Source organism: Triticum aestivum, chromosome 7A (assembly GCF_018294505.1).
Source record: "Triticum aestivum cultivar Chinese Spring chromosome 7A, IWGSC CS RefSeq v2.1, whole genome shotgun sequence".
NCBI lineage: Eukaryota > Viridiplantae > Streptophyta > Magnoliopsida > Poales > Poaceae > Triticum > Triticum aestivum.
In genome coordinates this window covers 190,351,244-190,369,754 of record NC_057812.1, presented here as the reverse complement: position 1 = coordinate 190,369,754, position 18,511 = coordinate 190,351,244, and the positions used below count along the sequence as shown (strand labels likewise).

The window sequence follows — 18,511 nt, the reverse complement described above, 5'->3', positions numbered from 1 at the left end:
TATATCATGCATGACAATAAATAAAATACTACATATACTAATATACTCCCTCGTTTCTAAATATAAGTCCTTTTAAAGATTTTAATATGAACTATGTATGGATGTATATAGACGTAGTTTAGAGTGTATATTCATTCATTTTGCTTCGTATGCAGTTCATATTATAGAATCTTTTAAAAGATTTATATTCAGGAACCCTTGCATTAATGATGTAGTATCAGTATTATACGCATGATATGTAGTATATATATACTCCCATTACAACCAACGATACTAGCTTTTGCAAAAGTCCAAATTGTATAAAAACATGCACATGCCTTTATTGCGTGATGTGACCGTTCGTATAGCCCCGCTGCAGCGTGCGAGAGTCCCGGGCTAATGAATGAATTTTTTCCTAACTAAAGTCACATAGCTTCGGAGCGACTGATATGTAGGTCCGCCAACAGGCTGGTCTACATGTCAGCCAGGCGACTGAACGCCCCAGACGGAGAGATAAGTCCCGTGCAGCCACGCGTCCTGCATGCGGTTTCTGTTGGATCCTTTGCGCTATGCTCGCACCCTTCCCCACCATATCCCGCTCCCCAGTGTCGTCGGCTGCGGTTCCTCCCCACCTCCTTCTGCGCTACGTGCTCTGCGCTCGGAATCCAGAATGGGAGGCCTCCCTGTAGCTTGTGGGTACGATCCGGTTCATCTCGATTCATCCGCCGGGCTGTTTCTCTCGATCTATTCCAGTACCACTGTTCTTGGTCGCTTTTTTTCCCGGAGTTCGTGGCCGTTTCTTTTCCGGGGGTCGTTTCTTAGCGTCTAAGCGAAGTCAAATGCGGCGATTTTAGTTCTTGGCGACCAATGTGGGTGGCGGTTCCTCCTGATCTGTACCAGTACCACCTTCTCGAGCACTGTTCTTGGTCGTTTTTTTGCGGTCTTGGTCGTTTCTTGGGGTCTTTGCGAAGTCAAACTGCGGCGATTTTGGTTGTTAGCGGCTGCCTTCTGTCCAAGCGTGTTATTAGTCAGATCTGTTCTAATTTTTGATGGTTTTCTTCGAAGAAGACGCTTATCTTGGCGGGATCATCTTGCGAAGTCTGGATATTTCTTCTCGAAACGTGTTCTGGGATTCCTAGGGCCTGTTCTCGCACTTTCTGCTATTTTTTATCTTGCAAAATATTACTAGATGTGAATGGATTTTTTAGTAACCGCTAAGGGGCTTACGGTTCGTTTCATCTCTCGTATAAAGTTTAGAACAGAATTTCCTGACTTCACAGTTCAGGATGACTGGATCCTCTGACTTGGAGGAGGCAGTGCCCCCTCTGTGTAAAACGGGGAAGGGAAGTCAGAGGAACAGGATCCCTGTGGATAACTGCTGTTCATAAATCATCGTATTAGATTGCAGTTTAGGAAAATCAAGCGAAGGGAAGTCAGAGGAACAGGATTCACTGTATATTTATTACTGTTCATAGATCCCTGTAGATAACTGCTGTTCATAAATCATCGTATTAGATTGCAGTTTAGGAAAATCAAGCGAAGGGAAGTCAGGGGGTACTGTAGCTTCCCTCCCTTTGTTAGAGGATCTGGATCCTCACTGGAGGGGAAAACCCCCTGGATTCTGATGCGTCAGGAAAAAGAAACTGCCATGCTCTTTCTCCGGCCAAGGGATTACCATGTGAATAATCAACTCTTGGACCATATGAATGCTGGCGCTTCTCGGAGTGGGGTTAAAGGGATTACCCCTTCGGTAGTTTGTGATTTCCCTAAACAAAAGAGAAAAGCAAAACAGGGACTCGTCTTGACTGCCTGTGCTGATTGGTCACGCAATCGACAATGGAGCTTCATCTTCGGCGAGCAGATTGATGTTGCCGCCTGACGCCTGTTGCCTGCCAATACCATAAATATTAGTTTCCCCACGATGATGCCAGAGCTCGTCCATCTCATTATTCTTGCTGTGTCGGAGCCAATCACCATGAGTGTGTGCTTGTGCTCGCCGATCCCCGTTGATGAGACGGACAGCTTCAGCGGGTTCGCTCAGCTTGATTCACTAGGAATGGATCGCGCCATGTGGTCAACTGTTCATCAATGTGGTCAACTGCGTCAGCGGCCATGTGGTCAACTGCTCGTCAATGTCAGCGTATTCTTCTGCGTCTCAGCGAAACGGGATGGCATGGAGCCATGGAGGGCAGCTGCGGACGCAACAAGAGCGGCGGCACGAGGTGGGGTGGAGTGATGGAGCCCATGCCCAGAGTTGGCGTTGGAGGGAGCGAGAGACACGCGAGAATTTGTCCACGAGTCGGGAGGCGTTTATTTCTGGCTCGGGGATATGAGAGGGACCGGGCCAAATTTCTCCTCTCCCCTGATCCGATTCTAACCAAATACACAGGCAGATAACCCTGATGCAAGTTTCCATGGGTGGGAGCTACCCATGGATTTGCTAGGGTCCTGCCCTTTCCCCTGAACACCAAACAATCCCTTACTGGTTTCCACAGTTCCCCAGCATTCATATGGCCCAAGAGTTGATCATTCATTTTCTACTATACTCAGATCTGTCCTCACTCCTTACCGTTTTAATAAAAAGATGGTTTCCTTCCTTTTCTGGTTTGTGGTTTGCTTTGCATTGGTATTATGTTCTAAGGTTAATTTGTGACTTATCATTGATTTACTTCTGTGTTTCCAGTGACTCCAGTGAGACTCAGATTTGTCTCTGCTAGAATCTTGCAATGACAATTTTTGACGACGATGATGATGCGGAGCCACAACTGAAGGTCGTTGACAACTACTATTTTGTGAAAGCCAAGAACGAGTTTGTTTGTTTCAGCACCTTGCCCCTTAAGTTTGATGAAAATGATAAAGTCTCCGGGAAGGGTATCTACTTGCGTCGATATTCCACAGATGGCGCCCCTGCGGTATACAAGCAGGTTGTAGCTTGGACAGTAGCACTTAACCGTGAGCAGCCAAAGATCTCAGTGCTTTCAAGTGAGGGCTATTGGATAGAATTGGATCTATTGAAACCACGAAAAATCTATTGGAAGTTTGCTCGATCAGCATTAACGACAGTTCAAATGCTCCACTTTGTCAAAAGGCAACCCAGAAAACCGATGATAAGTCTTTCTGTTCACCTTCGTGAAGTATTCAGGTATTTTGTCCACATAAATTTTTTTCTTGGCTAACGCTAGCTATGGGCTCATAAGTTTTGCATTTTGGATGCTCATTTGTAGTAAATTTGAAACGGAAGAGATGGAGAATGCTTTAGGGAAACACCATCACATAATCAAGCGATGTGCAGAGAGGGATCCTGCTTTAATGAGGTCAAAGGTGTGGATATCAAACTTTCCTGTATCGAATGTAGTTGTTCAGTTTGTAAACTCTGTTGAGCTCGCTCTATTTTCATATGATTCCTTTTTTTGACACCACACTTTGTCGAGCTGAGCTCTAAACTACTCGAACTTTGGCAAGCTAGTATTACTTGGACTTACTATTTTTGTATGTTTAAAATATTTGTCAAGCTAAGTTCTAAGTCCTCTTGAGCCGTTGTTGCTGATTTAATGGTCAGCAATAAAAAAGACATTTTTCTATAAACAACTGGATGTACTCTTTGGAAAGATAGTCACATTCTAATTGTCAATTTTGCCTCATGCTCCGTTCCCGCTTGTGTTTCTGGCTCCTGAGGTTCTCGGCTCTAGTGAGTTGTGTGATGATTTAAGTTGTTGATGTTTCTGTAGAACAGTAGAAGAAAGCTACACTTAGGTGTATATCTTGTTTCTGTAGAACAGTAGAAGAAAGCCCATTGGGCCCATGTAGCTGCATGTATATCTTCTTCAAAGGAATAGAGAAGAAGTGATTTTGCCAATTCCAGTTTTGTTAACATGGTAACAGAGCTATGCCATCTCCACCGTAGACCTAGGTTCCCGTACGTCGCGGTCGCCGGCGAGTTGCTGGCAGCCGTCCCCATCGCGTTCGTGCGAGTCCAGGTCTGACTCGGGTGAGTCAGAGTGTGCAGCAACGCCATCCTCTGCCGCCCCAGCTGCGCTATTCCAGGTCAGACTTGGGCGTCGCCGCTGCCATCATCCGTCACCCCAGCCACGCGAGTCCAGGCCGAGCTCTGCCGCCGCAGCAATTTGTTGCTGTCTGCTTTCTAGTCATTGTGCTGCAGCTGGTATCATCTGAATTATACTCTTAAACATCCCCCTTCAAACTCAGGGATGGTCAGAAATACAAGCCTTTGTCAAGAAAAAACTTAGCGAGCAATGCAAGATGTGGCCATACTGAGGAGGGTTACTATTTCTCTCAGCATCGCTACACTCAAGATTTGGTTTCCCGCTCAGCTCTTTCTGATACGCGCACTGCTCCTACCCCAATGGAGCTCCACTTGCAGTTGCGTCCTAGTGATGAAATTCGCCTTGAGGATCCTTCTCACTATCGTCATCTTGTGGGCAGTCTTGGCTATCTCACTGTGACAAGACCTGACATTGTACACGCTGTCCACATTTTGGGTCAGTTTGTCAGTGCTCCTACCTCAATTCATTAGTCACTTCATGTGCTTTGATACTTGAGGGGGACATCTTCTTGTCAGTTGTTCTATGCTTGCTCCAATCAGCTCCAATCTTCTTGTCAGTTGTTCTATGCTTGCTCCAATCAGCTCCAGCTTCATGCCTACTCTGACTCCACTTGGGCGAGTGATCCTGTTGATCGTTGCAATGTCACCGGCTACTGTCTCTTTCTTGGCACTTCTCTCATTGCAAACAGACTGCAGTTTCCCATTCCACTGCTGAGGCTGAACTTTGATCCCTAGACACTACCACATCAGAGATTGTTTGGCTTCGTTGGCTCCTTGCTGATCTTGGTGTGTCATGTAATGCTATGAAGCACCCATACAGTGACACTGATACGTGGATATGGGTACGGGGATACAGGATACGACAATTTCTAGGAACAACAATACGACGATACTGCGAGTATATATAAATAATTAATAAAATAACATGCAATAAAGACAAAAATACTAATTGACTGCATGGGATGGGATCATAATACTGCCCCACTGGTTGTCTCCATGCCTCTTTTAAGTCGGAAATGATCAATCTTCGTGGTGCATGCAAAATACGTCATATGATAGTATTAGCATTTTTTTCAATTTGGCACATAACACTCAGCAAGCATGCCTTTAACTCTCTAGCGCCAGCAACAACTACAGGTTAGCAGCAACCTTTTTTTACGAGCATTGGTCAGCAGCAACTCAGGAACTGTATGAAAAAACATGGCTAGCGTTGGCGGCGACTCCAGGCAGCCGCGGCGGCGCGTGCACAGGACCTCGTCGCGGGACTAGATCGAGTCGCTGGTCTTTCGATCGAGGAGATGAGGACCGGTGGGTACCTGTGTAGTGTTAGGAGTGGGCTTCTACTGGGCTCGGGCTGTGCTCCTGTCATTCTGTATCTCCGACGTGTTGACGGCGTATCGGATTTATTTTCTTTTCTTTTTAAATCGGAAATCACGTTATCACTGAGATACTCGTATCGGTGCCGTATAATGTGTATTGGCGCCGTCCCGTACGGGGACACACCAGTTTTTGACGTATCGGTGCTTCATAGATGTGATGCACCCACCTCGCTCCTTTGTAACGGCACCGCTGCTATTCAGATTGCCAATGATCCAGTTAAGCATCAGCTAACCAAGCACATTGGCGTGGATGCATTGTTCATGTGTTCTCACTGCCAATAGTCAACTATTCTTCTCCAGTATGTTCTATCGGAGCTTCAAATGCCAGATTTCTTCACCAAGGCTCAGACTGGAGAACAACATAGACTTAATGTTCTCAAACTATGTTTCTAACCCATGTGTATAACTTAGATGTATATCTTGTTTCTGTATAACAGTACAAGAGAGCCCATTGGGCCCATGTAGCTGCATGTGTATATCTTCTTCAGAGGAATAGAGAAGTGATTTTAGCAATACCAATTTCGGTAACAGTTGGTGTTTAAAGTTCGGTCTAGCAGCGAGTTCAGAGGAGGGCATTGAATGTCGGAGGTTGTTTTTGTGATGATGCGGACTATATCAAGTTATGTTTTGGTATGTTAGCCGTTAGGCAGTCAATGTCGGCACCGGCTAGAGCTGTTGATGCCTGAGGGAGAGGTTGACGGTGCCAGGCTGCTATTATCACAATATCCCTCCTTTTTCGGTTAGTGCTATCAATGCAAGAGCAGGCACGTTGCTTGCCAACACTATTCAGATGATGGAGGAATTGAACCAAGTGCTAGAAATCCGCTCGTTTTTTAAAACAAAATTGCTGCCTGCCCTATATGTGCTCTATAGATAATCATCTTCTCTCATAGTGGCGATGCTGAGGCTCTATGGTGGGTAGCTAGGTTATACTCCCCCCTTTTCCGTAACAGTTGTCTGTTTGAACATTGACACAATATCCAAAATATAAATCTTATCAGTAATTTGTATCTTAACATACTATAAGATCTAATACAGTTAATATTGTGGAGTGGTTTCTGAGACAAATTTATGCATATGATTGTCTAGTGCATAAGCCAAATGTTTCTGAAGATATTTATAGTCAATGACTGGAAGGTTTGACTTTACCAATGTCTAGAGCTGTCAACTTGATCAGGTTGTTACAGAATTGATCCAACAGCTAGGAGTTAAACTGACCTTTTGAAACAAATCTGACTGTACCTGTTGGGCTGGCGTGTTACAAATTGTTGCCGTCACGTTGACTGACACAACCAAAGTGGAACTGCACAGCACTAGTCATTGAAACAGTTAGCTTTAATGAAAAAGTAGTATTGCAACATCCTTTCATATACAGGTATGGGCTATGCATTGCCGTTTGTTTTAGTGTCCATTTGTATGCTGCTTGCCGTGTCTGCATTCCCATTTACAAAATTCCACTATGCTTCAATTGATACATGATTTTTTTTCCTTTCTGCACATACAGGTTCTGCAAAGCTTTATCAATGACACTTCTGGGAAATACTTTGAGGTATCTAAGTTCATAGTTTGGAGCTTTCTTTGGATGCGTAGTGTTTTTGGCATGCAGGCTAAATACACATTATTTCAAACCTTCTTAAGCTTTATTATCACACCATTGTTTACATGGTGTTTCGAAATTTCTCATGTCTTGTCTAAATGTTGTTACTTTTCATATGAAAATTAGTGCATATTAAGGAGTCTGAGCACCAAGGAGTCATTCATTGTTGTTGCTGAGCCTCTTGCAAGTGGGGGTAAAGGCAATTGCGATACAGATAGTGATGGTAACATAATCGGCGATGATGGTGATGGTACTGAGCCAATATGTGCAATATGTGACGAAGGAGGAGAATTACTTAGGTATATATGTGTTTTTTTATACTTACGAGATATCTTTTTAATGCCTCTCACAACATTGTGGGTTAGCATATGCTCCATATCTCACTTGACATCATTATAGTTATTCTAATAGTGTTGTAGTGTCCTATTTAACATGCATTTGTGCGAGTCGTTATTGAAGCTATCCTTGCAAGCATATGTTTGATAGTTAGTTTAGATTATACCTTCATGTTTGTTGGTACGAGAATACTAATCTGTACTATATTTGCTCTCGTTCTGAGCCCTTCTTTGTTTCTTTGGATCCTAATGATCTCAAGAACAGCAAACTTTGGCGCTATGTTTTTCTGAAGACTTTGCATCTGGTGTAGGTTATGTGTGTTCAAACTTTATTATAATTTAATCTGGTGCATTATGCTTTCTGTAGCTAATTATTTCCTGTGTGTTCATGCTTTTTGTTGCTTCTTAAACCTAAGTCTCTTGTTGCTTCTTCTTATCTTAAGAATGTACTCCCTCCGTTCCAAATTACTCGTCGCAGAAATGGATGTATCTAGAACTAAAATGCATCTAGATACATCCATATCCGCGACAAGTAATTTGGAACGGAGGGAGTATTGAGCAGGTTTCTTCGCCCTCCCTATCTGTTCTTTTATGTTTTCTGTTTCTAATGTTGGAGAAGAATGTGTAAACTTGTCAAGGGGTTGATCCTCATACCATTTGATGTTACCTTGTTACCATCCACCATTTCATGGATAATTCATTTTGTGTGAAGTGACCTACATAATCTATTATGTCGAATTATCATGGTATTTTAGCTGACATAAATCTCGTAACTCCACCTGACGCTTAACACAATGCTTTGATGCAGCTGTAAAGGTCGATGCAAGAGAGCCTTCCATCCTACAATAGAAGCTGGCAGAAAGTCTAAATGTGTAACACTTGGTTACACTGCTGTACAAGTAAAGGTGGCTTTCTGAAGTTTTTACTGACTGATACTTCAGCTTTATCACTTCATTTTGTTGTCACATATTAGTTACGCTCATTTTTACATATTTACAGGAAATGAATAAGTTCATATGCGAAAACTGTAGATATGAACAACACCAATGTTTCAAATGTGGAGAACTCGACTCGTCTCATGAGCCTAATGCCAAGGTGACATATTGTTTCTTCCTTAGAAGACTACCTGTGGTAGAGGATATCGGTTTTTGGTTTCCTGATTTCTTTTCCTGTGCCCTTTCTTCTTGTCTTGGGAATGGCAAAATGCTGCTTGTGTAGTTATTCATCTTTGTTACATCCTGTGCCCTACTGATCATTAAAACCATAATAATGCGCTTCAAGTATCTTTGCCTCTTCTAGTCCTAAGTTTGGAAACTGTATGTTGTCAGGTCTTTCAATGTTGTAAACTGTTTTGTGGCCACTTCTACCACCCCAAGTGTGCTGCAGAATTACTTCAGTCTGACAGTAATGGAGCCTGTGAGTTGGAGAACAAGATTGCAGCTGGGATGCCATTTCCATGTCCTGTACATTGGTGCTCCAGACCTGATTGTAAAAAAATGGAGGAAGGGACTGAAAGAGCAATGTGGCTTGCTGGCTGCAGACGTTGTCCAAAGTCATATCACTTAGATTGTTTGCCAAGGTATGGTGCAGTATTCATCTGGGATGATTTTCCTTTCCTTAATTTGTGGATTCTTGGTTCTGCATGGTTGAATTCTTCTCATCACGTATATTTATGTTTCACAGGGAGATATGCTTTAAGTATGGTAACAGGGGTATACGTGCTTGGTTTCTATCGGAAAGAAACCTATCTAAAAGACTCATCATTTACTGCACGTAAGTTAATTCTTTACCCGTTTCCCTACTTCCTCCACACCGGCTACTAACTTCTGTTCATACCATGCAGAGACCATGAGATAGACCCAGCTATGGGAACACCTTGCAGGGATCATATAAAGTTCCCTGCTCTTGTAGAAAACAAAGGTCATGGTTCAACAGAATCCACAAAGTTTCAGCACTCTGAGGTACTTAAATATTAAAGTTGCTAGCATGTGAACACACATAATATAAAGGTTGCTAGCATGTCAACATACATAAAACCATAACCTAAGGAAGTGAAACTCCGACTAGTGAAATGTGCTTGTGATTGCCACATTGTTGGCCTTATAAGCTACCCCCTTTGATCCAAAATAAGTGTTCAAATTTGAACTAAAACCACGACACCTATTTTTGAACTAAAACCGCGACACCTATTTTGGATTATGGGGGGGGGGGAGTATTTTGCATGATTCTGTAAACTAGTAATCAAGTATAATGCACAAAAATAACCTCATGGCACTCACCATGTTGCTTTCGTCAATTATAAGTAAATAAATGGAATCAAATGTAGGCTTCTTGATTTATGAGTATCACTTTGTAAAGGTTGTTTCTTGAGCTTCTATAATGACTCGAATGGTAGCTTGCTTTTCTGTAGCACCCTCCCAAGGGCCTTGATACTTTTGGTAGGGGTTTGACTAATGTCATAAAATGTAGAACTAAGATGTCAGTTTTGGTCATCAGACCATAATGTTCACAAGCCCATATAAATAGTTTATACTGATTTATCGGTAAATTAGTGGCATAAAGTGTTAAGGATATGCATGTGTTAGTTGGGACTATTACTCATAGTTACCAAATTCACTGCTCCCTTGATTCGCAATTTGGGTTTTTATTGGGGAGAAAAGCCACATAAGTTTTACTGGAAAGGACTAGGACCATGATCTGGAAAAAAGAAGACTGACGGATAAAGATTTGGTGTACTCACATGGCATGATAAACACGAACGAGCAACGAATGTGGTGAACCCAGCAAAAAAGAGAAAGCAGAAGCTAGGAAGCACTCACGAGAGAATGATGTAGGGGCCCATTGTGTTTGTAGGGGGATCATGAAGGAAGCCATGCAGGTGGGATGTAAAAAGAGTAGTGTTGAATGGCAACTAATGGATGGACACCCACTTGATGGAAGGTGCATGTGTGAGACGGAGTTGGCAAAATGGTCAATGTCAAGAATCAGCGGACAATAAGAGAAACGATGTCGGGCATCGAAGACATGGGACTCAATAAAATAAATATGCCTTGAAAGAGCACCTATCAACGCTGGCATCAAAACACGGGCAACTGTAGTAGGAGAGTGGCATGCTAATAGCAGCACAGAGAGCCACATATGGGGTAGTAGGCATGTAGCAGCTAGCCACTAGCTAGCCAGCGGAGGCAATGACCAGCGAGGACCGGCCTCCTTGAGATGGGGAGGGGCTGCTTGTAGACCGGAGGGTGTCTTCAGGAGTTTTGAGCGAAGCTAGCTGGGGACGAGCAGTGGGAACAATAGAGGGCATTGGCTGCCCAAGAAGTCGCAATAATGTCTTAGGAGATCAAGGCGCAGCATGTATTTGGGGCCAACAACCAATCTACTTGGTGGTGGATTGGTGCGGCAAGCGGGGAAGCTATTGGGCTAGGTGTAGTGAACCGTGGAGGCATGGCCTATGGCATGGGGACCGGCCTCCTTGAGATGGCGAGGTGGTGCTTGTAGACCAGAGGGTGTCTTGAGGAGTTTTGAGTGGAGCTAGCTGGGGACGAGCAGTGGGAACAATAGAGGGCATTGGCTGCCCAAGAAGTTGCAACAATGTCTTAGGAGATCAGGGCGCAACATGTATTTGGGGCCAACAACCAGTCTACTTGGTGGTGGGTTGGTGTGGCAAGCGGAGAAGCTGTTGGGCTGGGCCCAGTGAACCGTGGAGGCATGGCCTATGGCATGGGATTGGCGAAGCTTCGACTGCAGACGACAGTCGTCGATTTAAAGCTTAGAGATGACGCATCAATTGGAGGTTGCAAGGATGGAGTGAGGAAGTTGGCGACCTTTATTCGGGAACAAGAGCTGCCGAGACGGCTTGATCTGGTTGGCAACGCATCGTGAGTTGTGACGCGCATGAGAGGGTGCCTGATGCAATCATGGTATCTGTAAATGCCTAAGCAACAACAAAAGTAGATGAGTCTAGAGGAAGAATCAATCTGAGAAGATAGGGAGTTTGAGAGGCAAACTCGATCGAGAAGTGGAGATAAAAAACAAAATGCATCTATCTGGATTGAGGGCATGAGTTGTGTGTGACCCCCCCCCCCCCTAAAAATGGGCCCCTTGATACCATGTTAGAGGATGCAACTTGAATTATTGCATACCCCAAGGGACAAGTATATAGTACATGAGACTTGTACTCATCTAGACTTGGGAGTACTCTACTAATACTCCTTGTGAAAATCTTGATTATAGTTTGAAGCCATTCGCACTGAATCTCGTAACTATGCTATTACCATATTGATCTGGTTCTTTTTCTTAGAATGGTAGCTTATATGTGGTCCATTGATAGGTAGCATGATCATGGATGATGCAACACCATCTCGTGTTTGCTAGGCCATGGACTTGGGAGTTGGGATGAGGGTTGCAAGTCTTCTTTCCACCATGATGATTACAAACCTGAGTAGTATGAGCATTTTTGTTGGAGGCGCTATGAGCATGACGGGTTGGTCAAAGGCATAAGGATGATTATCCCCACAAGGTGCATGAGCCTAGAGTGCGAAGGAAGGAAAAGTAGAGATCTCTGAGGGAGGGGCTTATCATGCCCGTGAAATAAGTGTGAAATTAGCCGAGGTTAGATTATAGCCACGAGGTGGCCTCTAAATGTTGTGGAGGGTGCCTTGTCATACAGAGGGTTGTTTGAAGCCTGATCAACCATTTGTATTCAATAGCCAATAGCCATGTAAGTCATGCAGTAGCATGAAGTTTCTCATATCGTCAAGTCAAGTAGAGTCGCATGCCTTCATAGCAATTTATAGCCAAGCAGCCCCAACTAGTCATAAGGGATTTATAACAGCGAATGAGAGGATGTCTTGGTACATGGGAGGTCAGAGGGTAGAGTTGCAGTAGTGGAGCCTACTAGGTGGTATTTTCATGAAAAAACTTTAACCTCTAGAGTAGCTCAAATCCAGAAAGAGGGAACAACTAAAATAGAAAGGCATGTGAAGTTTGCTAGTAAGACTCAATCAAGGCAACATACATGAGGCAACCAGGTTCGAACTCAAGGAGAGGCCACGATAGAGAAAAATCTCTAGGCAAGGTCATGGATGTTCAAGTTGAGCGAAGGTGATGATAAGGGTTCGGCGTCCCTAGCCCATGAAATGAGTTGTGATATTAATGCACTTTGACTTCTTAAGAATAACAATTTATCTGCACCTTCCTTTCTCTATTGATGTAGGATTATGTATGTTCACCTGGTCCTTCACAAAGGAAGGCAAACACTACAAAAGTAGAGGAAATTAAAGAAAGGCTTGAAAAGAAGAGAAGGCTTCAGCACAACAAAGAGATGGGTTCGAGATTGTCTATAGAAGGAAATAAAAACATCAAGAGAGATTCAACATATGTTTTGTTGGGATCATCTCACAAGGCATCTAGGTAATTTGCTAAAGCTCTATTGATTTTGAATATACTTGTATCCTAACTCCTATCTCCCTGTTATGGCTTTGTTGCCTGAGGTCTGGGAACTTGCACCCGAAGTCCACTATAACTTGCTCCAAGTGTTGTCAATCTTGCTATTCATGGAAAACTAAACCAGGGACTGGGTTTCAACCCAAGTGCCGAAATTAGAATCTTTTGAAGATACCCTAAGGATTCCAATAGGTGCTCCTCTTCCTTCTACCTTGATAACCTAGTCTCTTTTAAGAAAATATCTTGTTCTTTTTAACACTCTCTCGCGTCCAATCCAATAGCATCAGATGCCATGGCAGTTTTGCTCAATCTGACTTGTGCTAGCCCTTCTCCTTTGCCCTCTCATTTCTAGCGAGTTGGGAACCCTCACAATCCTCTTCCTTGGTTCTTTCCTCCTTCGGCTATAGCAGCCCAATCCCCAAACATCCTTCTTGTTGCTTCCTCTCTTGCCTAGAGCAACCTAAATCTACACTTTGGGTGCGCGATCTAGCGTCACCGCACCAATGGCCAATCTGGGAAGCAGACCAACATGGCCTCTACTTCGCTTGAAGTCAACCGCGTCGGTGTCCCGCACCTCCGTCACGTCATTTGTGTTACCCTTCTCCCTCTTCCTCTTTCTCATGCATGTATGCTCTGCCAATACATGCCGCGAGCATCCTTGGCCCACTAGCTTAATTAGCCCTGTGTGTGTTTCTCAACTCGATGTTCACAATAATCCACTTTGCTTCTGCCGCGGGCACCCTAGCCGTGCGCAACTTCCCCACTCCCTTCTACATCTGCTTGGAACTATGTCCAACACTTTCGCCTTTGTGCCCCCCCCTCCCCCACCCACACACACACGAGTTGCCTATCCTACCACTCAACCTCGTTGAATGTGCATCCCGAATTCCTCCACTGCACCCATGGACCATGCCATGTGTACTGGCTGAACATCTATACATTTGGTGAATTAACCCAGTCTGACAAAGTTCTCGTCGGCTCTAGTTTGAAATCCATGATCCCTTCGACCCCTCGCTTCCTGGTCATTGCCCTCATTGTTTTACTTCATCGGTTATGAGAAAGATAGCTCATTGACGAGCCCATGTTTGACCTTGCCACCTAATTGTTGTAATGCTCCATGTCGTGACCCCAACCATCACTAGTCGGTGTGGAGCCTTTTTTGACGACATGCTTGCTCCCGTAGCCTAGCTTGTCATCATTCAACCACCAGGTAGAACTTTGATGAGCTCTTCTCTACCACCATCACACTTATTACTAACGGGTCCTACTTTCAACGAGCTTGTGTAATGGTTTAAATCTGATCGGTGGAACCTACTAGTAGGTTTAGATCGTTACTAAAAGTGTACCCCCTTTGAAATACTTTCCCTTTTTGAAAAAGTGTAACATTTGTTTAGTTCCATGTGTCATCATGTCATTGTTTATAGTAATATAAATTGTGTCATCGTTTATAGTAATATAGAGGGTTTAACTTAAGCCTACATGGTGGTTGTTCATCGATTAACGCATATAATTTTTTACTCAAGAACGAAAACAGAAGAACATTAATATCTCCCATATTTAAGCCAATTTAGTGATTTATTATTTGTACATTCATAGAATTCATAACTCAACCCAATAATACCAATTTTTTTTGCATTATTTTGGGATTAGTTTATTCATTATTTCTAAAATTTGTTCTCTTATCTGCAATTAGAGGAAACCATTGTGTAGAATTTTGATGATGGTCCTGAGGACTTTGAAGATTCTGCCAAACCAGGTAAGAACCTCGTCTGATCATGTTGATCCCATGGCTGAACCACTATTATTTTTATTGTTACATTACTTAATTCCCTAGAAATGTTATTTTCTATGCCCTATTGTACCTTAACGCAAAAAACATGGGAATTGATAATAATAATCCTTGCCACTTAGCTATTGACACCCACCCACTGTTCATACCCAAATAGGTGGGATTTAGAGACTAATAGTAACAAGTTTGGATATGGTTGGCACATAAAATCATAGGACATGTGAGAATCACTAATTAAGACTCGCATGATTTTACTACTCTTGGGGGCCATTTAGTGCCCAAGGTTTCTAGAAAGGAGGTTTTTAAAGTGTAGAATGAATCAGAGGATGTTCTTTTACAAAACCTTAAGTCTCGGTCCTACCCAAACCATACATGTGCGACCACGTTACCCCAATATGGGTTAGTACCTCGTTTGGCCAAGCATAGGACCCTTGGTAGAGTAGGGAACCGTGCAGGAGATTCTATGTTGGCTCTTGGATAGGACCTTCATGATTGATGATATGGTTATCTGGACACAGTGATGGGTCTCATTGAAAATGTATCGACAATAGCAACCCCTTCTTTAGGAGTGGCGTGTGTTCTGGTTGGTTGCTAAATATTTGTGTCGAGCCTAGTGTTGGAGGGCAGTACCCCATTAAGCAGGTTCTGTGTTAACATTGAGTAGGGGATAAGTTATGTATTGTTCTTGCATACACCTATGGCACGACATGGCTGGCATTCTTGTCGATAGTCGTGTCCATGATCAAGGGTAACTAGTGAGGTCACACTAGACTTGTGGATGTCTTTGATTTCAAAATAGGAAACTTGGGACGGTACCATAGTGGTGTGTATTGAACACCTGGAGTTGGAGATGTGTCACTTATATGCTAGACATGGACTGAAAGACTTGTATTCCATTCCATGAATAGAGATTGAAACGATTATTACTTGGTTAATGATGACATAGAATGTTGTAAGAAATGTCGTTTTAACCATAATCGAGAAAAGTATATTTTTCGTCTCTCAACTCTTTGCGAAGTATGAATTTGGTCCCTCAACTTTAAAACCAGACATCTTGCACCCTTAACTTTTCAGACTGGACAAGTTCGGTCCTCCGACTTGTTCTAAGTGGTATCTATGATGACATGGTGTGTGTTGACCCCAAATGTACACATCCCCATCGCGACATTTTCTTGAATACCCAGTGTGCGCTCGAGATCCTCCTTTCCCATCTTGCTCCCATTGCTCGCCCACATTGCCGCCTCTACTCGACTCACCACCCCACTATTGTGAACGCTGGTGCCGTTTTGCCCTGGCCTGCCCAAGAGCAGCATTGACGTGTTGTGCGCGCGGGAGGAGATGATACTGCCACTAAAGCCGCCGCCTTGGCGCATGGCCCCTCGAGGACAAATGGTGCTATAGCAAAGCGAGCGAGGTGAGCAATGACGACGGCGCGCTGAACAAGTGGGAGTTATGCGTGCTCATGTTGCCTAACATGAGGATGAGGACATCTCATGTTGGTTGCATTGCGTCTCGACGAGAATGCTTACACGGGTATGCCTTCGAGCCAGCTTTGGTGCTGATGCCGCCACGACGGCTTGTGGATAGGGTAGATGGTGAGGAGGTGCATAGGGAGTGAAGGCGGTTGCTGCAGGGCATCGTGAAGCTGTCGCGGGAGCACGAGTGCCGCTTCCAAGCCTGCCGAGGGATGTTGGCACTTCACGGTAAGTGTCGCTGCACTAGGTGGACATGAAGACAATGGCGGCGCGGGTGTAGAGGAAGGGTCACGCGTGGGAGTTGACGAAGCGGGAGTTCGGGGTACGAGCGTGTTGTGGTGTGGCGGACATGAAGCATGCCGCAGTTAGTCGCTATCCGAACATCCTTCGCCTCCTTGTTGCATCGCTCTCACTGGCCATCGCCGCAGAAGATGTCAGGCACTGTCTGGAAATGTTGCAGGCGCGTGCACGGTGCCTAGTAAAATGACAAACAGAGTTTGGACGAGAAAGAAAGAAGAAATGTGATTAGCAGGAGAGATACTATTTCCATGTGGAAGAAGACCAGGAAAAACATGTGTCCGCAACAATACTGGGTTTGCTGAGCCGAGGAACCAAATTTGTCTTGTTTGAGAAGTTAAGGGTGCAAGGTCTTTGGTTTTACATTTGAAGGACGAAATGTTTACTTTACAAAGAGTAGTAGGACAAAAGATATACTTCTCTTTACAATCTAGTGTTTTGCAACAGGAATCCATCTTCCTGCAACAAATGGAAAATAGTATAGTGACCCCTCCTTTTTACTTTGTCTTCTCGTATACATTTCGTATAGCATCCTTGTTGGTTGCTTGTGAGTACATTCAGTGTACTCATCTGGCTTTTAATAATTGATGACCAGACATGAAGGAGAGACCAATACCAGAAGGAGTTTACAACGTCCATGCAAGCTAAGGTGCCCTTGTCAACTACCTATAGGGTTAAGACATGTTGGTTAGCATTCGAAGACAACTTTGAAGTTTTGATTCAGACTTGCTTGATATTTCGTCCTCGAGCTATGTTTATGTTTAAGACTTTGCCATAACGGCCCTACTTATGTAGAAGTATTTGGTATGTATGGATGTAACTTGTGATACCAATTTGGTTGTAATCATCGACAAACTCGCTATTGTATGCAAATGGGCAGTCCAGTCAGCTAGGTCGGGTCCCTATACATGCCTACTAAACCAGTTTGGTTTGACTGAATGATCATGTCGGTTTCAAGCGGTTGTTTGGTGGCATGATTTGTTTTGCTAGTGTGTCGATTTTGTCGTTGGCGATTAGCAACAATAAACATGCTAACGAATAAGGCAATTTTTGTGGCTAAATGCCATTTTTATTCTGAGCTACATGCAAGGATTTGTTCCATGGTTGCTCCGTATGTCGGCTCATGATTGCTACGACATAGATGATGTTGGGACTTGTATTTAACAATGTTGTGCAACTAAGGGTCATCACCCGTAGCGTTCTTCTAAAATTTATGTGCATTCTGTGGCCGCGCAGAGATGCGAGGTACTGGGCACGACAGTGTTGCAGTCCATAGTGGCTGGTGAGGTATACCATTTATATTAATTTATGGTATAACAAGTTGGCAATTAACTTAGCAAACAACCCAGTTCAACATGATTGACAAATTCTTTATCAAAGAAAAATTGGATGTTCGATTATCAAGAGTGAGTATGTGAGTTCAGGGCAACAAATTGCAGATTGCTTGACTAAGGACAAGAACAGTGAATTCAGCTTGGCGTGTGACAAGATGGGAATGATAGATATCGATCACCCCTCTTAAGGTTAGTGTTGCTTGTGAGCCCATATCTAGGCTGGCACATAAGGCCCAGGCCCATGTACTTGACCTTGAAGAGGAGGTCGTGCATGTTTGAGGCATAGCGCCGCCAAAGTTGTATAAGTGAAAGGTTAGTATCCAACCTGATCGCTTCGCTCCCTTCCTCCTAGCTTAGCCTAACCCAACCCCCGCCCACTAGCCTCGCTGCTGACATATTCTTGCCGCTAGCCCTCCATTCCCAGCCCTCCCCGCCCATGCAGCCCCTTGCGATAGCTCTGGCGACCTCAACCTTAGCCCTGCCAGCGCGCACAACTAGATGGTCCTTTGCTCAGTCCTACAACGATGTCGCCCGCTGCCCCCCTCTCCCGAGCCAGGCACAGTTGTGGCTCCTCGGCGCGTTCCCACCTTCGCTTGCCTGGGAACTCGCTCTGTGGTGCATCGCGTCAATGGAGGCGCAAAGATCGACACGGGTGGCTTTCAGCTCTCGCGGTGCAAAAACCTGTTAGCTCCGCTCCGCCCCCTCCCTCCTAGCTTAGCCTAACCCAACCCTCGCCCACCAGCCTCCCTATTGACATATTCGCGCCGGTAGCCCTCCACTCCCTGCCCTCCCCACCCATGTAGCCCCATGGCATC

At 44.2% G+C, this 18,511-nt stretch overlaps 1 protein-coding gene across 10 annotated transcripts in view; it reads left to right on the top strand.

Moving 5' to 3' along the window:
* Positions 1-537: 537 nt before the first annotated feature.
* Positions 538-18,511, top strand: part of LOC123150325 (protein ENHANCED DOWNY MILDEW 2) — a 36,492-nt gene continuing 18,518 nt past the window's right edge. For 5 of the 10 annotated variants that reach the window (XM_044570184.1, XM_044570183.1, XM_044570189.1 and 2 more), the window contains exons 1-11: positions 538-675; positions 2,663-3,121; positions 3,204-3,300; positions 6,926-6,970; positions 7,145-7,317; positions 8,162-8,258; positions 8,353-8,448; positions 8,682-8,932; positions 9,037-9,126; positions 9,197-9,314; positions 14,495-14,557. In XM_044570184.1, the coding sequence (XP_044426119.1) occupies positions 2,706-3,121; positions 3,204-3,300; positions 6,926-6,970; positions 7,145-7,317; positions 8,162-8,258; positions 8,353-8,448; positions 8,682-8,932; positions 9,037-9,126; positions 9,197-9,314; positions 14,495-14,557 (1,446 nt within the window). In that variant the 5' untranslated portion in view covers positions 538-675; positions 2,663-2,705. Of the gene's footprint in view, positions 676-2,662; positions 3,122-3,203; positions 3,301-6,925; positions 6,971-7,144; positions 7,318-8,161; positions 8,259-8,352; positions 8,449-8,681; positions 8,933-9,036; positions 9,127-9,196; positions 9,315-12,571; positions 12,769-14,494; positions 14,558-16,957; positions 17,251-18,511 lie in introns of those variants that run through there. The other 5 variants (XR_006475053.1, XM_044570186.1, XM_044570185.1 and 2 more) reach the window with 4 other exon arrangements.